Source organism: Coregonus clupeaformis, chromosome 18 (genome assembly GCF_020615455.1).
Source record: "Coregonus clupeaformis isolate EN_2021a chromosome 18, ASM2061545v1, whole genome shotgun sequence".
In the NCBI taxonomy this organism is placed as follows: domain Eukaryota; kingdom Metazoa; phylum Chordata; class Actinopteri; order Salmoniformes; family Salmonidae; genus Coregonus; species Coregonus clupeaformis.
The window spans coordinates 15747356-15771738 of record NC_059209.1 but is presented as its reverse complement, the minus strand read 5'-3'; the positions used below and the strand labels follow the sequence as shown (position 1 = coordinate 15771738).

General features: G+C 44.3%; 1 protein-coding gene across 8 annotated transcripts in view; it reads left to right on the top strand.

Moving 5' to 3' along the window:
* The window catches only part of LOC121550217 (myocyte-specific enhancer factor 2C), a 103015-nt gene that overhangs the window by 33422 nt on the left and 45210 nt on the right, over positions 1-24383 (top strand). For all 8 annotated transcript variants that reach the window (XM_041862371.2, XM_041862376.2, XM_041862375.2 and 5 more), the window contains one exon: positions 9844-10032. In XM_041862371.2, coding sequence (XP_041718305.1) covers positions 9979-10032 — 54 coding nt within the window. In that variant the 5' untranslated portion in view covers positions 9844-9978. The remainder of the gene's footprint in view (positions 1-9843; positions 10033-24383) is intronic.

Genomic DNA, 24383 nt, shown 5'->3' with positions numbered 1-24383 from the left:
CCTGATGGCCACTGATGCAGCAAAAGCCAGCAGGCAGGCGACAGGGAGCAGTATTCAGCTGTCCGGCAGCTCTCCCTCTGACTCGCTGCTTCCATTGGGCCCATGAAGCAGCTGCAGTTTTACAGCTATTGGCCTGCTTTCAAAGGGGGGTTGACGCATTGTGTCAAGTCCCCTCGTCCTTGGGGGAGTCAGCAATGGGCTATGGAAAGATGGCTCTCACCTGTCTCCATTTTGGCTCTGACAGATGGCTACCTGTCCGCCATTCGGGCCCTGTTTCCCTCTGTCTCCCCCACCTCCTCCTTTCCCCCCTGCTCTACCAGGTCAGAACACAATACAGTAGTAAGCAGCGCTGGACTTAAAAGCCCCTGGTCCCTCCAGCCTCTCCACTAAGAGAGGAGTTGAGAGGAGTCGAAATGGTTTTATTTGTCTCTCAAAGCACACAGAGATGAAAGAGGAGACCACTGTGTGCTGAATGGATTTCCATTGGTCTAATAAAAATGCATGGCAACAGAATGCTAGTTGGAAATGCAGAGGTTCATTGACTGGATGAGGTTTCGCCATAGACATCTTGTAGCTTTTTTAGGTAAGTCAATAACCAAGCCTCTGTTATTTGAATACAATTACTTGCATATGACACTTTCTAATTGCGTGTTAATAAAAGTATACACATACTAATATTCTCTGACTGAAAAATATGACTTATTGTCCCCTACACATCAGAAACAAAATAGAGACACATCATCAACTTCCTCATATATGTTTTGTTTTCTATTTAAAGCAATTTCAAGGCTTCTGTTTCTTTTCTATTCAATACTCATCTGGGGTGTACAGGGTACTGTTTGGAGCTGTTAGACCAATTTCCACTTGATGCAGTTTTGGTGCTGAAAGGATACCCTGTAATGCATAAGTACAAACACTCCTCTCTCCTATAATGCTTTAATCTAGCATAGTAACTCAAAAGGACTCTATTCACCCAACACTGCCACACAAATATGCACTTCATCCATAATTTCATACAATCTTTTATAAAGCCTTTAGTTTGCTCTTTTTTCCCTCCTGTTTTTTCTGAAGGACATTTAGAGAAGGCTTAACTGGTGTTTTGAGAAACCTTTTATACAGTAGAAAAGAGGCCTTTAGTCCTCTTGGTTTAGGTTTCGCAATCACAACGATGCGTCGTGTTGCATCATGAGGAAATCCAGATCTGATGGTGGGAAGTGCGGTTGTGGTGATTTTTTCTCTCTTGATGGCTAAAAGCTGGAGAGATTTCTCTCAGAAGTCTTTGTGCCACAGAAGTGCCTTGTTTCATGACATGGGACATGGAGGGAACCTGTTGGTCTTCCCAATGGTCTTCCCAAGGGTAAAACGCTGACTGGTTGAGGTGGGCAGAAGACTGATATCTCTTTCTCTCCGGCGGAGGGTTAGGGAAGCGCAGGGAGCAGTTTAGGGAAGGAAGCACCTTTACACCTTTAATTGTCTGTGGCTGCTGATGTCACATCCTTCCGCTGAGTGTGCCGCGTGTGTGTTTCCTGCCTTTCTGTCCACTGAGGTCCTGGGGGCAACTGGGGTGGGGTGGGGAGTGAACAGGGGGTAGAGGGTCTAATGGTGGGTTGGGGTGTGCCATGAGGCGAATGTTATGGGTTCAGGGTTTGGGGTTTGGGGTGAGGGGTGGGTTTAGAGTGGATACAGGGCTGTGGAATTGAGGTATCATATGACGTTAGTCTTTAATGATATGCCTAGGTCCAGTTTACCAGCCAATCCAATCAATGTCAGATAGAATAGACTGCAATATGTAACTTTTTGACCAAATCCACATAGAAATGTGAGTTATAGATATGTCATTCTTATTGAAAGCAAGTCTATGATGTGGTAGATCTGTTCTATGTGTGCTATTTCTATGCTTCCCGTTCTTAAGTTTCGTTTTTGCATCTTTTACTTTCGGTTTTGTACACCAAACTACAATATTTTGGGTCATGTAAAATATATTTCACAGCAGTTTAGATGGTACAATGATTCTCTACACTATACTTGCTTGTTTTGTCACATAAACTGAAATTAGGTGAACTATTCACATTTTTGCAACCAGGAAATGGCGGAGCAATTTCTGCATATTGCACCTTTAACAATAGACAGTTCTCTCTCCTCAAAAACATCTCTGTCTGCTAATGATCCAACTGTAACATAAGTTAATAGATAAAGACATGTAACACACACACACACACACACACACAATCAACACAGCCTCTGAATTGGAAGAACGCTTGAACACATTACACCATGATACACTGCTATCGAGCTAATCCCAGATGTACATTCTGCTAATCTCTTTAGCGGCTAACGCGTTAAATTAGCCCTAATATTTGATGTGATTCACCACCAGCACAGAGGCCCACCTACGCGTGGGCGACAGCCCAGGTTTAGGTCATTCTCTCCTGTGTGTTCCTAAAGGACGTGGGGACGGGGAGGGAGGGAGAGGAATTGATAGCCATTCGTCACCGTGCCTATCTAGGCCTGACAGACGGAGAGCGCTGCGCTGCTTGATGTGCCACACAGAGGAGTCACTGCCTGTAATGACATTAGAGACACAATGAGAGAGGCAATACACACTTCCCTGGCCACTGGCTCCCCTCTCCCTCTCCCTCCCACATCCAGTCAACACACAGATAAACAGCTGCACCTCAGATTGTTCGGAAACTGTATTAAAACAGTTTTTTCCCTCTTCTTCAAGGAAATGGGAGTTTATTTTAAAAGAGAGAGGGTTTATTTAATGTAGCATACACCTCCTAAAAGGTTTACTTACTGCAGTGTAATATGTTATTTCAAATCCTCACAACCTCATTTCCTATAAGGATAGAGGATACTGCAGTTTTTTCAAGACACATGCTATTACCAAATGTGTTGCAGATGTGCTATGGGTAGAGCGTGGCTTCGCCGCCGAGGTGGGGTTCTAGGAAAAACACCAATCCTGTCATGATAAATGTATTTCTCCAATTCTCAGCAACATAGGCCTACTTCGAGTACGGTTGAAAAATATAAAATGTCAGCATAAATTGGTGTATGTGTTCACCATAAAGAGGAACTGGGTTTCAGAGTTGTTGTCCTTCATCATTCAATATATTTTCTTGTCATCTCTCTCTTTCTCTCTCTCTCTCTCTGTCTTTCTTTATTTCTTTCTTTCTTCCCGTTCCCTCTCCCAAAAGCCTTGATATGCACCATGCAAATTCCTATCAAAGAGAGGAATTAGAGCTGAGGACCAGCCTAGATAATGTTGCTCTTTTCTCTCTCCCCTCTTTGATTATCTCTGGTGCAGTCCTCAATGACAGAACATGAAGAACACCTTCCTAATATTGAGTTGCACCCCTCCCCCCCTTTGCCCTCAGATCAGCATCAATTCCAAAGGGATGCTGGCCCATGTTGATTCCAATGTTATCCCACAGTTGGGTCAAGTTGGCTGGATGTCCTTTGGATGGTGGACCATTCTTGATACACACGGGAAACTGTTAAGTGTGAATAACCCAGCAGCGTTGCAGTTCTTGACACAAACCGGTGCACCTGGCACCTACTACCGTTCAAAGGCCCTTAAATCTTTTGTCTTGCCCATTCACCCTCTGAATGGCACACATACACAATCCATGTCTCAATTGTATCAAGGCTTAAAAATCCTTATTTAACCTGTCACCTCCCCTTCATTTACACTGATTGAAGTGGATTTAACAAGTGACATCAATAAGGGATCATAGCTTTCACCACTAAGGTACCCTGCCTAAATGACTACCGACCCCTGGCACTCACGTCTGTAGCCATGAAGTGCTTTGAAAGGCTGGTCATGGCTCACATCAACACCATTATCCCAGAAACCCTAGACCCACTCCAATTTGCATACCGCCCCAACAGATCCACAGATGATGCAATCTCAATTGCGCTCCACACTGCCCTTTCACACCTGGACAAAAGGAACAACTATGTGAGAATGCTATTCATTGACTACAGCTCAGCGTTCAACACCATAGTGCCCTCAAAGCTCATCACTAAGCTAAGGACCCTGGGACTAAACACCTGGACTTCCTGACGGGCCGCCCCCAGGTGGTAAGGGTAGGTAACAACGCATCTGCCATGCTGATCCTCAACACGGGGGCCCCTCAGGGGTGCGTGCTCAGTCCCCTGCTGTACTCCCTGTTCACTCATGACTGCATGGCCAGGCACGACTCCAACACCATCATTAAGTTTGCCGATGACACAACAGTGGTAGGCCTGATCACCGACAATGACGAGACAGCCTATAGAGAGGAGGTCAGAGACCTGGCCGTGTGGTGCCAGGACAACAACCTCTCCCTCAACGTGACCAAGACAAAGGAGATGATTGTGGAATACAGGAAAAAGAAGAGGACTGAGCACGCCCCCATTCTCATTGACGGGGCTGTAGTGGAGCAGGTTGAGAGCTTCAAGTTCCTTGGTGTCCACATCACCAACAAACTAACATGGTCCAAGCACACCAAGACAGGCGTGAAGAGGGCACGACAAAACCTATTCCCCCTACGGAGACTGAAAAGATTTGGCATGGGTCCTCAGATCCTCAAAAGGTTCTACAGCTGCACCATCGAGAGCATCCTGACTGGTTGCATCACTGCCTGCTATGGCAACTGCTCGGCCTCCGACCGCAAGGCACTACAGAGGGTAGTGCGTACGGCCCAGTACATCACTGGGGCCAAGCTTCCTGCCATCCAGGACCACTATACCAGGCGGTGTCAGAGGAAGGCCCTAAAAATTGTCAAAGACTCCAGCCACCCTAGTCAGCTACCGCACGGCAAGCAGTACCGGCGCTCCAAGTCTAGGTCCAAGAGGCTTCTAAACAGCTTCTACCCCCAAGCCATAAGACTCCTGAACATCTAATGAAATGGCTACCGAGACTATTTGCATTGCCCCCTTTCTTAAAATTGTATTGTTGGTTAAGGGCTTGTAAGTAAGCATTTCACTGTAAGGTCTACACCTGTTGAATTCGACGCATGAGACAAGTAACTTTTGATTTGATTTGATTTGATTCACCTGGTCAGTCTATGTCATGGAAAGAGCAGGTGTTCTTAATGTTTTGTACACTCACTGTATACAGTGTCTATTAGGGCGAGAAGAAACGCTACCCAGTGCTGTATATTGGTTTTTGGTGACTAAACACTTGGGAATGAAGCGACCTAGAATCAAGCCTCATGGTGTACTGAGTGTATATGTTCCCATCACCCTCCCAGCTCCACTTCTGAAAGAGAGCGAGAGCGCTGGAGAAAACAGAAAGAGTGTTAATTGGTGTTCATTAGATCTATGTGCTGAATCTCCCTCTCTCCCTCCCTTTCTCTCTCCCTCCGTCTGCCTAACAGATGGGAGGGTTGTGGGTAGAGCTCTTCTCCTCCCCCTTGAGAGGTCTGGTGCCTGTTCAAACATCCCTCTTTCTGCTTTTCTCTCATTTTCTCTCTCTCTTTTCCCTCTGTCAGCTCTCTAAAGGCTCTGCTACTTTGAGTCCAGACTATTCTGTATAGGTATGGCAACCATTCTTTATCCCTCTCTCTCGCTCCCTCAGCCCATAATTCCTTTCCCAATGTCCACTATGACCTTTGCATGAACCCCCACTGGCCTTCCCTCAGTTGTGTACATTCGCATGGACACGAACATGCCATCCATCTCACTTTGTAAAGGAGAGAGAGAAACAAAATCCTTCTGTCTCTCTTTCCCCAACTCTCTATTTCATCTGCTCTGTCCTCTCCCCATATGCTTTGGTTTTTGGATTAGTGAATTGGCTTAGTGTGGCGGAGAAAACTCGTTAGTCTTGTTAGTCTTCTCTCTTCCTCTCTTTTCACTCTGCCCTCAAAAGGTGAAGTGTCAGTCTCATTCTTCTGTGGAGTCCTCTTTGAGTGCCCAAATGGCCAATATAGACAGATAGTTCTGCCTTGTTGGGGTGGACTGATCTCTCTCCCTCCCTCTCTCTCTTTCTCTCTCTCTCTCTCTCCCTCCCTCCCTCTCTCTCTTTCTCTCTCTCTTTCTCTCTTTATCTCTCGTTCTCCCCATCGGCTGGCCGCAGCGTCTCCTGGCGTGACGGCGTCAGAGGGGTAAATTGGATTGAGCTGCTCTGTGGTAATCTGTCAAGGTGGTGGGTGCTTACTGGAGGAGGTAGGAGGGCGGGAGAAAGGGAGGGAGTTGATGTTGGGGAGGCAGTGGGCGATCTCAGGGAGGACTGAGTTGCCTTGCACCCAAATGGGATGGTAGTGGGTGTGTGGGGAAGGGGCGTGAGGGATCGTTAAGGAGCAGGGGGGGTGGGGGGATCTCGTGTTTGAGGCAGGGGGGAAGTGAAGGAAAGAGGAGGAAGTGGGATCACCGGCGTGGGGCTAAGCAGCTGTACCTCACCTCAGGCAGCGTTGGTTGCTGGAGCCAAAGCCGAGATGAAATGGTCACGACACTGTCAGGTTCTGATTGAGGAATGCTGGCCTGACTGGGGGATTGATATGTTGTTGTACATGTACTGTAGTTGTGTCTGTGTCTGTGGAGTGTTGAGCACCACTGATCGGCTCTAGTGTTAGTTTGTCTGATGACACTGACAGCACGTTGTTGTTTTTACTGTGAAGACTTCTTAAGATTTGTTCAGTGTAACCATAGAAAGTGTTTCTAAAGAATTAACCACTGTCTCATTTTAGATGTTATTATCTTTAGTGCTGTTGTTTCCTATGGTTGCTTATACAGTCAGTGGTCTTGTTTCGTGTCATTCGCAGTGGTGCTCCTTACCATCATCACATGAGTACGGTTTTGTCACAAGGGTGCGAAGAAGAGCATGCCTTTGTTGAGACGTTAATGGGATCATTATGCACAGAGAGAGAGAGAGAGAGAGAGAGAGAGAGAGAGAGAGAGAGAGAGAGAGAGAGAGAGAGAGAGAGAGAGAGAGAGAGAGAGAGATCAACGAAATATAAGAAAGCTCAGGAAATGTTTTTATAATAATTGTATACCTTTGACGTGGAAATACCCCATTCACTTCCATTAATTTTTCGTCCCGATAACGGGTTACCCTTAGACGAGTCTTGTGAAGCTTGTGGGCATCGTAGAGCAAAACAACCGACATGTACGTGTTCGTGAAGTCTCCGCTTTCATATGAGTTTTTAGCTCAAACTGTTCGACTCTACAGACAGAAGTTGGCACATCTGCGGGACCGACTTCAGACAAGTCCTGTGACGCTTGTGGGGGTCGTAGAGCAAAACGGAGTCTCATCTTTCCATAGTGGGTTCATAGTTTCGAGCCCAAATCGTTCAGACTGTTTTTGTGAAAAGACAAACACCGCTGTAGCTCTGCCACCTTCTACCGCAGATGCGGAAGGCTGACAGTCTCTAGCTTAAACAGACAGATTTTTATGGCATTTTTATGGCATTACATTTCCGCGCGGGCACGCCGATCGACTCTAGGGCAAGCTTGATTAGAAAACAAAGTGTCAAGTAACCACGCCGTTCGTTCGCCATCTTGGAATGAACATGTGAAACCTGAGAAACTGTCAACCTGGAGACTATTAGGAGACATCAGGCTATGAGCTATATCTAACTGGCTTGATTACACTTCGCTCAATCTCTCAGGGGAGATGGCCACTAACGATATAAGGGAGCCAACCAGTGGCATACAGAAGAACAGGTGTTTTGAACCTGCGCTCTCCAATGCTGCGGATAATTCTCACTTGTGCTCCTAAAGCAAGATCAGATGGGCGTATTACAGGGAAGACCTGTGTTTCTACCAGGCACATCTATTATCAATGCCTTCCGCTCAAGCGAAGGGGTCAAATATACAGCAGTGTGTTCACAATGGGGGTTTGGGGGGCCGGGGGGGCTTTCTTGTGCTTTATGTCACTTAATAAACACATGGATTCAGGTTAGAGGGAGTGTGTGTTTGTTTGTGTTTGTTTGTGTGTGCGTGCGTGCGTGTGTGTGTGAGAGAGAGAGAGAGAGAGAGAGACTGACATGTCTTTTGGTGAAGCGGTGTCGTCTTCCACATCAATGTCTCCGGTTCGTGCTGCCAGGTGCTGGAAATCTGGTTCAGAAAGGAGAGAAAAGAGAAGAAGGGAAGGTGGAGAAAAAAGCAAGGTAGATGGAGGGTTTTTAATGCAACGGCGCTGACAGCTCCCCTGCGTTGCACTGCGCTTAAATAATGGGATGCTCATTTGCATAACGAGGGACGTTATCACCTCTACTGTCAAAAGAAAGCACAACAACAGTTCTTCTGCTCTTCCCTGAGATAGATTGGGTTGGCCTACTTTAGCACTCTGGAGAGAAGCACTAGAGATCTGGCTTACCCAAGCGCACGCACAAATGCACAAACTCTTTGGAAGTCAGCTATTTCGCTCTCACACACCATCGGTCCAGCTCAGCCCACAAACACATGCAAGAGCATGCGTTGCACTGCACACACACTCAAACACAAACAGACACACACAAACAGACAGAGTACTTAAGTAAAAATACTTTACTTTACTATTTATATTTTCGACTTTTACTCCACTACATTCCTAAATAAAATATGTACTTTTTACTCCCATACGTTTTCCCTGACACTCAAAAGTACTTGTTACATTTCGAATGCTCAGGCAGGACAGCAATACTGTCCAATTCACGCACCTATCATGTATCTATGTATGGGGATTTGGTCGGGTCACCCAAAAAGGTACATATTGCAACTTTACTAGGAATTTGATGTAGAGCATTTACTTAAGTGTTTTGCTTTTACTCAAGGATGACAATTGAATACTTTTTCCACCACTGATACTTGGGCAATTTTCTATTAAGGAAGCTTTACTTTTACTCAAGTATGACCAAAAACAAACAAAGATCCACCACACACATCCCCAGACTTTAGTTTCATTTTTTACATTTTAGATTTTAGTCATTTAGCAGACGCTCTTATCCAGAGCGACTTACAGTTAGTGAGTGCATACATTATTTTCATACTTTTCACTCACTCACTCACTCACTCACTCACTCACTCACTCACTCACTCACTCACTCACTCACTCACTCACTCACTCACTCACTCACTCACTCACTCACTCACTCACTCTCACTCTCACTCACTCACTCAATCACTCACTCACTCACTCACTCACTCACTCACTCACTCACTCACTCACTCACTCACTCACTCACTCACTCACTCACTCACTCACTCACTCACTCACTCACACACACACACACACACACACACACACACACACACACACACAAACACACTGTGTCCAGCTGGTTTAAGCTCTGTTCGTGATGGAATTTGGCTCGATTTCCATTGTAGGGAATCAGCTCTATTGCTGTGATTTTAAAGGTAAAATCTATAGTGTTTTTGTCTGAACAAGGCAAGGCTTGGTTTTACATCAGCATCCAAGCCCGTCTCCATGGTGCCCATTTTGGAACCGTGTTGGAGGTAGACTAGACTAGTCATACCTTGCTGTCGTTCTGTCAACAAACTGCTGTTTTTCGGGAAGAACAAACTGTATTTCTTAGTCTGGAGGTAATGTTACACTGTAGGCGATTAGAGCGTTTAAGTTAGCGGCACTTCCAAAACACTGTCAAACTCCCTGTGAACGAGGCGAGAGCCTGACAGCACTGTCTCTCCTCATAGTCGGCACGGAAATGCAACAAACCTGATTTGCATGATATCAACAGTAAAAAACACAGCGCTGCTTTCACAACATGTTGACGGATTCTTTGTCTTTCTTCGCCCTCCCTTGTGGCTGCGATGATGTGACTTTTTTTGGTGCCATATTTCATTTCACATAATGTTTATCCTCGCTCTCTCCTTCTCCCTCTCTCTCCCTCTCTCTGTCTCTCTCTTTCTCTCATGCAGGTACGGATGCTGGAATCTTTGAATTGATCGGAGCAAGTAAAGAGAAGACAGAGCAGTTTGAGGAAAGGCAGAAGAAGAACGAGGGAAGAAAGCATCAAGTTCTTTAGGGAGAGGAGAGAAGAAAAGGACGGGACGATGGGGAGGAAAAAGATTCAGATCACGCGGATTATGGATGAACGCAACAGACAGGTAAGCCCCATGGAGAAGGGACGATGGATGAGTGGAGGGGTGGATAGTAGGTGGAGTATAGGAGGGGGTGGGGAAACACCTTATTGTGGGCCTGGGAGAGAGAACGGTAGGTGTGCGGACTGAAGTCTTCAGGGAGTCTGGATAGGATGATGTCTTGGTGGTGGTGGTGGGGGGAGGCAGAAGGGTGTAGGTGGGATAGCAGGATGATTGTTCTGGGTACCCTGGGGGTAGTAGTGGGGGTAGTAGTGGGTCTTGTTTTTCTTAAATCTAGCGTACCACTCTGAAGCTAGCAGGCAACACACACTGGTGGCACCCTTTCACACCCTATCACACCATGCCACTCACTTTAGGTCATGGCAGTGGAATATTACTATGCAGGGGGTCGGGGAAAGGTCGGGGAAGGGTGGGAGAAAACACAAACAAACAACCAAACAGAGACAGGCTGGTCCGAGGTGGCATGCACTTACCATACACTGCCGAGCCCGAGAGCTGGGTGGAGCTGAGAGAGCGCTGAGAGGCGGACATGCTGCATCTGTGGCTGAGCTGGTTATTGGGCCTTCTGTAGTTTTCCTCTTCATAATTTGATCTGTTTTTCACAGCAGGAAAATAATCTAATGAGAGATTTCAGTGCCAACCGAAAGTGTATTCGAATTTTATCATTAAGATATTGAATTTGAATGTAATATTTTGGAATGTTTCATGCACAAATTGAATAATTTAATTCATAATTTGAAGTTGTATTTCATCATTTCAATTGAATTGAATCTGGATAAGAGCGTCTGCTAAATGACTAAAATGTAAAATGTAAATGTAAATGTAAATATTTGCATTCAGTTTTAAAATTAAATGTTTATTTAATTGAATATTCAAATTAAATATTTATACATTCATTTTCAATATTGTATACAGTATATTGCATTCATTGTCTGTGGACTGTATCAAGTTTACAAACAATCATTTCAAGTTAATCAAAGTTTCAGATATTCAGCTCCTCAGATGCATTCAGATTCAGTTTACAAATTCAGTTCTCTAAATTTAGATTCAAAACCAGTGACAACATCCTGGTACTTTGCCAGCCAGTAAAGTAGAAGAGATAGAATCAAATCCTCTCTGTGGTAAACAGAAGCTTCTGGCCGTTTCTGAAGCCATGTTTAATTTATTTTATTTCTATGAATTTGGCTCTACCATTTGAACCGCTTTGGCTAAAAGCTATTATGACCCCATTCCTGAAAGCTAAGACTCTCTGGAGCATGGATGTGCTCCCCTCTATGATGATCACAGCCGCTCGCGAGTTGCCCTAAATGCCAGATGGCCAGTCCGCCCCTGCTTGAAACTAGACTATGTCAAACACAAACTAACACGTCAAACTAACCCGTCTTCAGGTCTCAGGCAAGGTTCTCATCACATAAGCATGGGATCACCAAACCACGCCAGTAACCTTGCTGGATCTTGAAAACTTGCATTAGTGTAGCAGATGAGGATCTGTGAAACTCACTCCTCAGCCTGAAGTGTCGCCCCTTGAGCAATTGAAGAAGGCCTTTTTTAATAGCGTGGTGGATTGGAATGTTCTGGAGGGCGGGCACGAGCACTGGGGGCCCATGCACCTGCCATCGATGTCTTAAAAAATATGTATATACAGTGGGGAGAACAAGTATTTGATACACTGCCGATTTTGCAGGTTTTCCTACTTACAAAGCATGTAGAGGTCTGTGAGACACGGAATCTAAAACAAAAATCCAGAAAATCACATTGTATGATTTTTAAGTAATTAATTTGCATTTTATTACATGACATAAGTATTTGATACATCAGAAAAGCAGAACCTAATATTTGGTACAGAAACCTCTGTTTGCAATTACAGAGATCATACATTTCCTGTAGGTCTTGAGCAGGTTTGCACACACTGCAGCAGGGATTTTGGCCCACTCCTCCATACAGACCTTCTCCAGATCCTTCAGGTTTCGGGGCTGTCGCTGGGCAATACGGACTTTCAGCTCCCTCCAAAGATTTTCTATTGGGTTCAGGTCTGGAGACTGGCTAGGCCACTCCAGGACCTTGAGATGCTTCTTACGTAGCCACTCCTTAGTTGCCCTGGCTGTGTGTTTCGGGTCGTTGTCATGCTGGAAGACCCAGCCTCGACCCATCTTCAATGCTCTTACTGAGGGAAGGAGGTTGTTGGCCAAGATCTCGCGATACATGGCCCCATCCATCCTCCCCTCAATACGGTGCAGTCGTCCTGTCCCCTTTGCAGAAAAGCATCCCCAAAGAATGATGTTTCCACCTCCATGCTTCACGGTTGGGATGGTGTTCTTGGGGTTGTACTCATCCTTCTTCTTCCTCCAAACACGGCGAGTGGAGTTTAGACCAAAAAGCTATATTTTTACCTCATCAGACCACATGGCCTTCTCCCATTCCTCCTCTGGATCATCCAGATGGTCATTGGCAAACTTCAGACGGGCCTGGACATGCGCTGGCTTGAGCAGGGGGACCTTGCGTGCGCTGCAGGATTTTAATCCATGACGGCGTAGTGTGTTACTAATGGTTTTCTTTGAGACTGTGGTCCCAGCTCTCTTCAGGTAATTGACCAGGTCCTGCCGTGTAGTTCTGGGCTGATCCCTCACCTTCCTCATGATCATTGATGCCCCACGAGGTGAGATCTTGCATGGAGCCCCAGACCGAGGGTGATTGACCGTCATCTTGAACTTCTTCCATTTTCTAATAATTGCGCCAACAGTTGTTGCCTTCTCACCAAGCTGCTTGCCTATTGTCCTGTAGCCCATCCCAGCCTTGTGCAGGTCTACAATTTTATCCCTGATGTCCTTACACAGCTCTCTGGTCTTGGCCATTGTGGAGAGGTTGGAGTCTGTTTGATTGAGTGTGTGGACAGGTGTCTTTTATACAGGTAATGAGTTCAAACAGTTGCAGTTAATACAGGTAATGAGTGGAGAACAGGAGGGCTTCTTAAAGAAAAACTAACAGGTCTGTGAGAGCCGGAATTCTTACTGGTTGGTAGGTGATCAAATACTTATGTCACGCAATAAAATGCAAATTAATTACTTAAAAATCATATAATGTGATTTTCTGGATTTTTGTTTTAGATTCCGTCTCTCACAGTTGAAGTGTACCTATGATACAAATTACAGACCTCTACATGCTTTGTAAGTAGGAAAACCTGCAAAATCGGCAGTGTATCAAATACTTGTTGTCCCCACTGTATATAAATCATTTTGACAGTAACCCTCCAAAAAGTCATTAATGAACCTTTTTCATTTCCATGTGTACTAGGAAGCTAAGTGTTTCTTTCTTGGGCTTAAGGAATGTGACTCCGGCCTTGAAAAATGAAAAATGTAGCTGATTGAAAGTATAAGGGGATATCGGTGAACAAATTCCGTGGTTAAGACTACAACGGCACCAGCGCAATGAGTGGAGCTTACTCAGGTGTTCAAAAGTGCATATCAGACCAAGAGCCTAATGCTTCTTAGATAGTTATTTATGAGAAGCGACAGTTATAGGGATGGGTAAAAACTGCTTGATTGCCATAGCAACATCAGGGAAACTGGGCAGAAGTGAGTGGTGCTTCAAATAAGCAGTTCTGCAACATCTTTAATTGAGCCTCTCATTCTCCTTAATTGCCGTCCACAACACATTACGGAAAAATATTAACTGTATAGGAAGCTCTGGGGACAGGTCGTCTGGATACTGGACAGCCAATACATTGGAAGATGCAAACAGATTATCCTCTTTAACAGTTCTTGAGGGCTTGAACAAAAAAAGCAGTTTCCGATTTTGTTCATACTGGAGAACCGGAATGGAGAAGTTGTGTGGTTGCAATATAAACTGTCCCTTATCTCTGGTATATCTTCGCATGCATCATTCAGTTTAAAGTTTAAATTGTGTGCAGCACAATGGAAATATAATGCACTGTGTCTCTGGAAAGACTGTCTGGGTTGGCAATATTCAGTAGGGAAAACAGTCAGGCCCGCAACCTGGACCTAGATACAGACCGTGGTGAAAACATTTACAAACAAAAAAGGAGGACTTCAGGAGACCAGGGGAGTCTCTCAAGTTGGATTTAATTGGATTGAATTTACCTTGAATATTGCAGCCCATTTGTGTACGCTATTGACCAGACAAAACCTGCTGAGTTCAACAATAAATAGTGACTGAATCTATCCTCAAGCCGACTACTTTTTTCGTCATTACAAGGCTATTTGATGTCATTTTTTATAAAAAGTGTATAAATAGCAGCTAAATAGCAGCTAAGTACGGTATATAGATAGTACACTGCATAATTAAACAATCCCTAGTAAGCTAGTGTTTTAAGGGTGGACTGACTGTATTGTTTGTCATTAATAGACTGGTTTTACGCACAACAACTTTCTATCCAAGCTGGGAGAGAGCGCGAGGACGGCTCATGTCATGCAGGTTCAGGTTGTCTATACAGGACAGTTGTATATTCAAAAAAATATATTGTAGCTGATTAGTATGCTGTTGCATCGAACATGTATTTAACAATCTGCAATGTTTGAATTTCCAACTTTAATTACTGAACACGTAATTACATTACTGCCACCAGCCAGCAGGCAAAAAATGGCAGCATTGCAACACCGTGTACAGCTTTGTGAAATGTTAGACTTAACATGAGAAAATGATGACAAAATAGGTCTACCAATAAACATATAGCTATTAGCTAAAGCAAAGCTATACATACCCTGGCACCCCAGAAAGCCTATCATTGATTCGAAAGGCATGCAGCCGCATAGACATGTCGTAATTTTAGCACCATGGACAGCGATTGGTAGTCTATACTTTGTGAGTGACTGTCTGGCAAACACATTTGATTTATTTTTAATTTAGGGAATTAAAGCTAGAATCCTTAATTGAACCAACAACAAAGCTGTCACCCCTCCTCTGTTTTGGCAAAATTCAGGGGGGTGGGCCTGGAGAAATGTAACGACTCTCAAATTCATAGACAGAGCTATGGATACAAGGACTGACCATCCATGATATCAAAATTATAGTTTTAACCATGTTTTGAGGTTATACTTGATATTTGATTAAATGTACTTTGTTTCCAACCATTGGAGTAAAACAAGCTTATATTTGGGGTTCTGGTGGGGTACGAGAGTTGAACTAAGCTCATGAGGCATTTACAAGTTATATTCTTTAAGAATAAATGGGTATATATCATTAATTTATAAGACCAAAAATGGATGTAAAACTCAGGATTCTAGATTTAATGTTTAATACATTTCAGAAGACGAGGCAAAAATGTAGATAAAGGCAAAGTATTTACCATCAATATCACATTCAAACAGATGACTTTATTTGTGGCCATGTCTTAAAGTAACTGTCCAGTGTTTCTAGATTTCTATGAAATATTATGACCTGTAATTAATTACAATATGAGTGAAATAGTTTTCCTTCCAAAAAATGGTGTGGGCGTATACCGGTCATTAAAAATATTGGCCAGCTCATCCTCCTCAAGAGGAGGACATCATCCTCAATGAGGAAATAGCAAGCATTTTTCAAACTGTCTGGTCTGTTTGAGATACAAGTTTGAGGTGGGGTTTTTGAAGTGTTTTTTTCTCCAATTTATGCTTTGGCCACATACGAGTATAGATGAGTCAACAACATTATTTGGGTATGAGTTAACAGAATTTAACTTTTAAAAGTGAGATTTTCACTGTACAGTTAATTTAAATGAAAAATGACAACAAAACATCAGCCACACAACCCAGGAAATGGACGGAGAAAAACCTCTCTCTCTCTGCCCTCCAGGCCCACAATCCATCACTTCCTGTGGCACCAGTAACCACCGCCACTCTGTCAGCTCCCTGTCAGTCCAATTCGATCCATATGCTGCTAACGTGCCCCCTCCCATCACAGGTCACACACACCCAGGCTGGCCCTCCCGCCCCAGTCCCCACCAATCTGTGAACCATTATCCCATGCAACTTACTGTCACAACATTCAATGGTTATTACAACCAGCACAGTTGTTGAAAGACTCTCTTAGATCCTTCTACTGTACTTGTCATTCTGTATGGGCTAACATCTAACAGAGTTGCTCACTGACCCCTCTAACACACTGCCATTGTGACTTGACATAAACATGTGCTAGAAATCGATTGGACTCCTCTGAAGTGGCTGTTGCAGCGGGGTGGACTGAGTGCTCGTTAGTGAGACAAAATAAATAAGAGAGAAAGAGAGAAGATGGAGGAAAAGAGGAGGGGTTGGAGCTGTCACGAACTCTGTTATTTCCTACTTGACTTTCTGGGAGATCTACAGTTCCCAGACATCAGTGACAGGTTATTGGAGTCAGTGTGTTGAAGTCAAAAGGAGGAGAGAGAGTGAGGGAGTGTGGGGGAGGTCAGGGAGTTTCTGTGGAGAAGGCTATCGCGTTGCACCAGTGCCCACTTCCTGTCTGCTGCTATCTCAGCCTACTTTCCCTCCCTCCCTGTCCCACCGCAGACCGGGCTCACCGGTCGCACCAGGCACTCCGGCTCCCGAGGATGAGGAGGGGAGAGAGGGAGACAGGAAGGACACCTGAGGGGAATCGATGCCACAGATATCCGGGTTTCGCTTACAGAGAGAGAGGGAAGGAGGGAGAGAGAAAGAGGAGGGGGTTGAGAGAGAAAGAAAGTGAACAAGCAAATATAACAGTTTATACCTGAGGTCTCATGTAAGTAATTTACACCAGCAATATTCCCTTATATAAACCTTTTAAACAACTTTTGAAAAAGCTCTTTTGCTTTTTGCCGTACATGGCAATGGTGGTAAAATGACATCAGTTCTCTTATGTCTGAGCGAAGCAACAAGGATATGAAGGTTGCCATCACAAGACAGACAGAGACCTTTGGCATACAGAAACATTTTTTGTCGAAATGGCTGTGTGGGCTTTGCATATTTTCACTTCCCCTTTGAGGAAACCTCTGTGTGCTTCAGCCAAGTAAACATCAGAGGTGTTACCTTTAGCCTCCACATTCTTTGCATATTTGTGTCCTTTTCACGCAAACGAGCTCCCAGCCTGCCCTGAACCAAACTCTTATGACTTCAAATCTACTTACCGCTCTCTGATTCACAATCAATCCATACACATGAAGGAATAGATCAAAATTTGTTTGAAGTGGTAGATCTTAGTTTCACTCTGGCTGTCGACATTTGACCTCTCATTTCATACTGTCGTTGCTATTACGGCGCTATGTAGACATTATGGAAGCCTTTCACCTCTAATCACTGTCAGCGCCCGCTCCCCTGCTCTCCCTGCCTTTTGTTGAGTGGCACCGTTCTGTTAGGGCTGTCAGCGCCACGCTGCCACCCACTGGGCTCCGCTGCCCACCATGGCACCATCACCGCGGGCACGGGACCTCCGTCTCTCTGGGCGGCCACTTTGGCCTGCCACCCCCAGGCCCCAAAACACTTCCCCTGAGCAGGGGCACCACGGCCTCCCTTGTGTTGAATGGCTGCCCAGAGCTCCGGACAGAGGGCAGCAGTGTGTGAGCCCTGGCTCCCACCCCCCTGGCCACTCAGACCCTCTCCCAGCCCTGGGCACATGAAAGAGCCCCCTGTGCCATAAACGCACGGGCCGCAGACAGAGAGCACACTCACACACACACACACACACACACACACACACACACACACACACACACACATACATACCTTTGTATTTAGCACACACAAGCACACATACATTTAAGTAGAAACACTGAGGTAAACACATCTACCGCTCGTCTTGTTGTTAATGTCCAGGGTCAGCCATCATGGATTCCAGCTAATTGGGTATATTTGAGGGTAATGCAGAGTGACAGTTCAGCCGTGTGTGTGTGTGTGTGTGTGTCCGCATGTGTTTGTGTGACAGTGGGGTTGGTGGGTTGCAATAGGGAAGAGCCCCCTTTGGAGGGGTCATAGGTTAAACATCAGTCACAGGAAGTAGACCGCTGAACCCACCCATCCCTCCCCAATCACATCCCCCAGTCAGGACTCAGAGAGAAGTGAACAACATCACAACGATAGATCTTTATCTTCAGCACGTGAGCTTCTTTCTTATTTTTTTTCTCTTCTCGAGACAACCACAGCGCCGCAGAACGAAGAGACATGGTTCTTTCACTTACGATAATTGTGCCGTGTCTCCAATCAACGGCGGTGGGGTGAGAAAACTTGCAAGGTAAATTAACAGCAGGACGATAATGAGGCCCTCAGGGTATTTCATCACCCCCTGCACTCCACCTCTCTTCCCTAGTTTCCCACCTTTTCTCTTCTCCTTCTTCTTTTAGTGATCGTTACGTATGTGAGCCAGGCTCCTCTGTGTCAGGCTGCTCAACGCTGAGAGATCTCACCCAGAGAGCGCTCGCAAAAAAAACTCACCTTTCCTCCACTTCATGTCCTCTTTTGTCTTCGTATCTCCTGTATCTGCCTCTTTTGCTCCTCTTGTTCTCCACTTTGCCCTCTTTTCATGCATTTTGTTTCTCTACGATTCACATGGAAGTGATAGGAAAAAAATGAATGATTGGTGTGTCTCTTTTTCCTTCTTTCAACTTGAGCTCTGTGCCACGAGACATTTTCATCCTCACAGATGAATGAAAAGGAAAAGTTATTTTGGTGAATCTCACCACCAACTCGGCCCTCGCTAAGTAACATCCACAGCAGGCAGTGGATATATTACTTTCCACTTGTGGTTTTACAGCATAAGCAGGAACATACAGAGCACGACCATACTCGGACAGGAGGGCTTTTCTCAGAAATCCCTGCCTCTGGGAAAAGAAAAGCCAATGCAATCTCTGCATTAGCCATGTTTCATATTGTAATGTATACATTTTTTTCAGACATTACTTATTGATAGACTTTACTTGATTAACTTCAATTGAAATGTAATCTCTTGCACAGGAGCTTTGTTTTTACTGTACTCTGAATGTCTAAGACAGGCTATTAGGAGTGGTTGGGTGCTGGGTGGTACTGGGGAGTAGAGGAAGCATATATTAGAGATGTGAGCTGGAACAAAGCTCCTGTTGTCATCATGCATCTCCAGAAGCCTGTTTAGCCCAGAGTGAGAGTTCAGGTCTTGAGCTACTCTCCTTATTCCTTTTGTGTGAGGAGCCCATTGCTTCCTGCTTTGGCTTCTGACAATGAGTGTTTGTGTGGAGGGCCATGAAATTTTGTCAACTGGTTATTGTCATACAAAATATTTAAAAAAAAAACTATTACTAGGCTATTCAAAATCATATACAAATTCAATAGAATTGTAAGCTAACTGTAAGTCGCCCTGCACAATCAATGAACCAACAGCATCGCCTAGGGCTATACATTCTCTCCCAGACTTGTGGATATAAATTTTGGAGCATAGCATAAGGTAACCAAGTCCATCCAGTATGCATAATAATACAGTCCACACTCAAAGGCGATTACTCAAATTTGTTTAATTTTTTAGTATAGGCTAGACCAATTATGTACATCTTAAGACAGTTTAGTTTTATGCTTTTCTACCATGTGTAATATGCGGTAGGCTATGTATTGTACAACAGCACAATCATCATTTTTATTCAGTTTTCTTTGGGGGGGGCTTGTACTCATAAGCCTATGCATATGCATAAGTTCTAATATGCATATGGATGTTTTGAATTAATCATCACCTTAGAAAGCATTGTCCATTTTGTTGTGCTAGACTTCGAAACAACATCCACAATGGCCATGTTTAACACTCAGTTTCAACCTGCTTTTGAACTTCTTTCTTCAAATTGATCATCACAGTGAGGTGAGTTTTAAAAGCATGATACTGTTTTGATGATACATGTTTGATGTGATTTTCGATTGCTTTTGCATTGATGTCAGAGTGGTTAGACGGACAATAGAACCCTGAGTACCAGGCCGTTAGCGACCTAATGGTCGTTAGGGTACTATCAACACATGTCCTGAGTGCATAAGAGGAGATTACTGTGACTCAACGGTCACGTGAAATTTTACTGCGGTCATGACGACGGTCACTGCAACAGCCCTAGGAGGGCCAAGGTATTTAGTGCTTGTGTGCGTTCGTGTGTCTGTATCTGCGCATGAGTCTTAACATATTGTGTGTGTGTTTGCTTTGTTAAATGACCGCTCTCGGTCCCTGTCTCTCTCCTCCTCCTCCCCCAGGGAAGTGCAGGCAGGAGGTGGGAAGCAGAAGTGAAGCCATTGTGAAGGGGAAGCCACCGGGCTCTTCCTGTTATGAGAGGAAATGCATACAAATGTGCTTCCTGTGCCCCCTCCCTCCCCTCTCTCTTCATCCTCCCCAATATGTGGCAGAGAATCAGCCACTCGCTGACCTTTTCTATTTATTTATTTATTTTTCCCTTGTTTTTTTTCTATTTTCTTTACTGTGGCGGTAGTACGTCACGTCAGTCCTTTGGAGCTCCTTGTGGTAAACATGTTTGTCCTCTTGGTTGACGCTGTCCGTCATGAGGGGACAGGGAGGGAGGGTGTATAGTATGTGAGGAGGCAGGGTGTTCAGCCTCAGACCCGATGAAGTGCTCTAACAGACAACATCAAACCGTGAGGCCTTTGGTGGTTTTAATGCACACAATTCTCACTGTGCATCGTAAGACCATGAACTATTCTGTGCAACTATAGGTTTCACACTCTTGGGCCCCTGAGAATTCTGCTGTAAAAACACACTCATTCACAGGTTGTTTGTCCCTGAAGGGTTTACACTGTTCTCCCCACCAAACCTCCAATGTTCTGTTATTAGCGTGTTGATATTGCTGACAATGGGATAGGAGATATAGCTTGGCCTCCATTGGAAACTCCATTCAAGGCAAACGTAACTGACTGCATTGGATTACAGAGTGGAAGTGGGGACCAGAACATTGGTTAGAGATCCCATAGCGACAGGAAGTGCCTGTGGTGACATCACCAGCACAAGGGTCGTGTCGGACGGTTAATTGCGGTCACATGTGGGCATTATGTGGGGTCAGTGATTCACAGTGTAGCGTTTCGCAAGCCTACCAGTGAAATTCACCACCACTCAGAGAACTAGCTAGGCCTACCTACTCCATGTTGTAGATATGTTCACATGCACATATGATTGATCAGATGTGTGTGCATTACTTGTATTTTCTATTCCCCAAAAAATAAAAAATATGTGTTTCTTGTGACGTGTGAGAGTGTAGTACGTGTGACTTTGTAAGTGTGTCAGTGTGTACTGTATATATGCTTGTGTGATTTTTGAGGTAAATGTGTTAAGATTATGGAATGGGGGTGGGTTGTTTTTTTATGTAGGTTTTACTTTTCATTTGGTCCGATTTTTATCAGATCTGTTTTTTTGTAGGACATAATATGAGCTTCCCCTTTGATATAGCTCTGCCTCTGGAGACACAGACCCCCACTGTGCCATGTGTGCTACCTACCACTTTAAAAAAATATATTGTCAGTTTAAAGTGAGTGGGTGATGCCACCTCTGGGCCTGCATGTTCGCTCAGCTACTGTTCTTCCGGTAGAATGTACCTTACCCTAAAGCCTCAGGCACCAGAACTTCAACTTCCTGTAAGTTCCTTCAACTTCCTGCCACCTGAGGAAGACACCACTTAGGACCTGTTCCAAACTAGCCTCACATGACCTTCTAGTGGTGTCTTGTTGAGTTTGTCATGTAGCATGTAGCCAGCAGCAGCAGGCCTAGTTAAGCCTTGGTGTTTGTATTTCTGTCCCACTGCATTATAGATTCCAGTGGGCTTGTTATGACAGTTAATCATCCAGTCGCTACCTGCCTTTGGTCCTCGCGTCTGAACAGGGATTCGTTTTTTTTTGCATTTTGGTATGACTGTAAATGTCACCATGGTATTTAAAGCCCAGCGGAACCATTCTGTGGTGAATCATTTGAGTTGTACTGAAGTCTAGAGCCTTTTTCATACGTCATGGTAGGGGAGTTGAAAGCGTGTCCTGTCTCTTCTTTCACCTCTGTTGTCTTTAGCCTTGGTGGCCATTCGATATGGAGCTCATTGTGGTGTGGTGACATCATTCACCAACTCCAAGGGAAGGCTGGGACATGGTCTGTAGTTCATCTGAGGTTGGCCTATACAGAATGGCGCTGCTCATATCATCGTAGAGAGGAGGATGAGAGATATCCTTTTATATTCGATTTCTGTGGTGCATCCTGTCAGATTTCATTGCAGGAAAGGAAAGGCAAAACTCTATTGATATCTATCCATCTTCTTCTCCACTTTCAGTCCTGGGAGATTCTCAGCTTCTGAAGACCTCAATGATACACTGAAGGACACTGTAGATATGTTCATTTATGATATGTTCATTTATGATATGTTCATTTATGATATGTTCATTTATGATATGTTCATTTATGATATGTTCATTTATTCCTTCACTGCTACATTGATCTGGTCCATCCATATCTGAAGTTTTTCACTCCAGAACTTTCACACTAGTAGACCTAAACAGTTGGCTGTGCTCCAAATCTCTTCCTAGTCATTTGTATGCAGGATGTGGGTAATTGGTTTGTTATTGGGAGGTTTAGCTCTTGTGTTTTTGGCTCATGTAAGGTGTCAGTAGAGAATAGAAGAGACAAACACATCAACATGCCTCAATCATTAGCAACCAGCTGGGCACTGTTCTGGAGATCTCTCTCTCTCTCCACTCTCATCAGCTTCCTGCTCCAGTCAAAGAGAAAGGAGATAAAGAGAGAGAGAGGAAGAGAGAGAGATGTAATTGAGTATATATAGTCTTGGTGATCTGGAGAGGTGCCAGAAAGACGACAGTTTAACGTTTCTTATTGTCCAATCAGACCCCAGGTAATTATCAGGTTATCACAGGGTTGTGAACCAATCAGATTCCTCCTCCATGCAGAGAACCAATGTAAAAGCACAGGATAGTGTTTATGAAGCAGACACCTAGTGGGTTTCACCTTTGGTGTGTAGTCTAGAATATACTGCGCTGGTGTAAAAATTGTGAAAGACTCCAGCCACCCAAGTCATAGACTATTCTCTCTGCTACCGCATGGCAAGCGGTACCGGAGCACCAAGTCTGGGACCAAAAGTCTCCTTAACAGCTTCTACCCCCAAGCCATAAGACTTCTGAACAGTTAATGAAATGGCTAGCCTGACTATTTCCATTGATCCCCTTTTATTTGCACTGGCTCTATTCACACTCACTGGACTCAACCCACATATACACACACACACATGCATATTGACCCCACACACACAACTCACACATAGACACACTTTCACACTATTCATATATGCTGCTGCTACTCTGTTTATTATCTATCCTGATTGCCTAGTCACTTTTACCCATATCTACATGTACATATTACCTCAATTACCTCAACTACCTCATACCCTTGCACATTGACTCGGTACCGGTACTCCTTGTATTTAGTCTTGTTATTGTTATTTTATTGTGTTACTATTTAATTTGTAATGTTTTGCAATTTTTTCTTACCTTTTCACTCTGCATTGTTGGGAAAGGGCTCGTAATTAAGCATTTCAGGGTAAAGTTATTTTCGTCGCATGTGACAAATACAATTTCATTTGTTTTGAGCAGTGTTATCCCATCAAGGAGGGCGAGGTAACAGACACATGAATTAAACAACTTGCATGGTTCTATTTGGAAAACCTAAAGGTACCTTTTATGTCTGTGTATGTGTTTCAAGATGATGTGCTGAGGTACTGGGCCTCAAACATACACGCACGCACACACACACAAACACACACACACACACACACACACACACACACACACACACACACACACACACATAGGTTCCTATATGTGAAGACTGCCTGCATGGTTTCTGTGGAGCAACATTTATATCTACCAGGTGTTTCAGGCGCTATATAAAACAAAACTCAGCGAGTAAACCCCTGGGTTATTTTTACCAATACAAAGTTGCATCTGTAAGACTGTTAGAAGTCTTAGCTGTACTCTCGCTAGCCCACAATAGAGTTGGTGTACGTGTGTGTCTTTGTGAGAGAGCGGTTGATTCACTCCAATCATATGAAGGGTTGATATGAAGATGTTCTATAATAAAGTGCAGTATGCTTTGATGTCGCCCACAGATAAACTGATCTGCCTCATTATCTCTTAAAGACAGATCACTCTCAGTTCCTTAAATTTCTATTCAGCTTCTTTTTTTCTTGCCAGAGTAGATGGACTGTTACAGTAACCTCTTAGGGGAGGTTGCAGTGGAGAGCAGCCCTGACTTTTGAGAAATTCTCTCATGCAGCTTCAATTTCGTGATTTATGAGTGGAAAAGCTCTGATTGCGCCAGATTTCGCTTTCTTCACACATTATGAAGGAAAACAAAGAAGTCAAGGATGGTGTTCCATTTTGTAATACAAAATAATTATTTGTATTTTTTAATTTTTT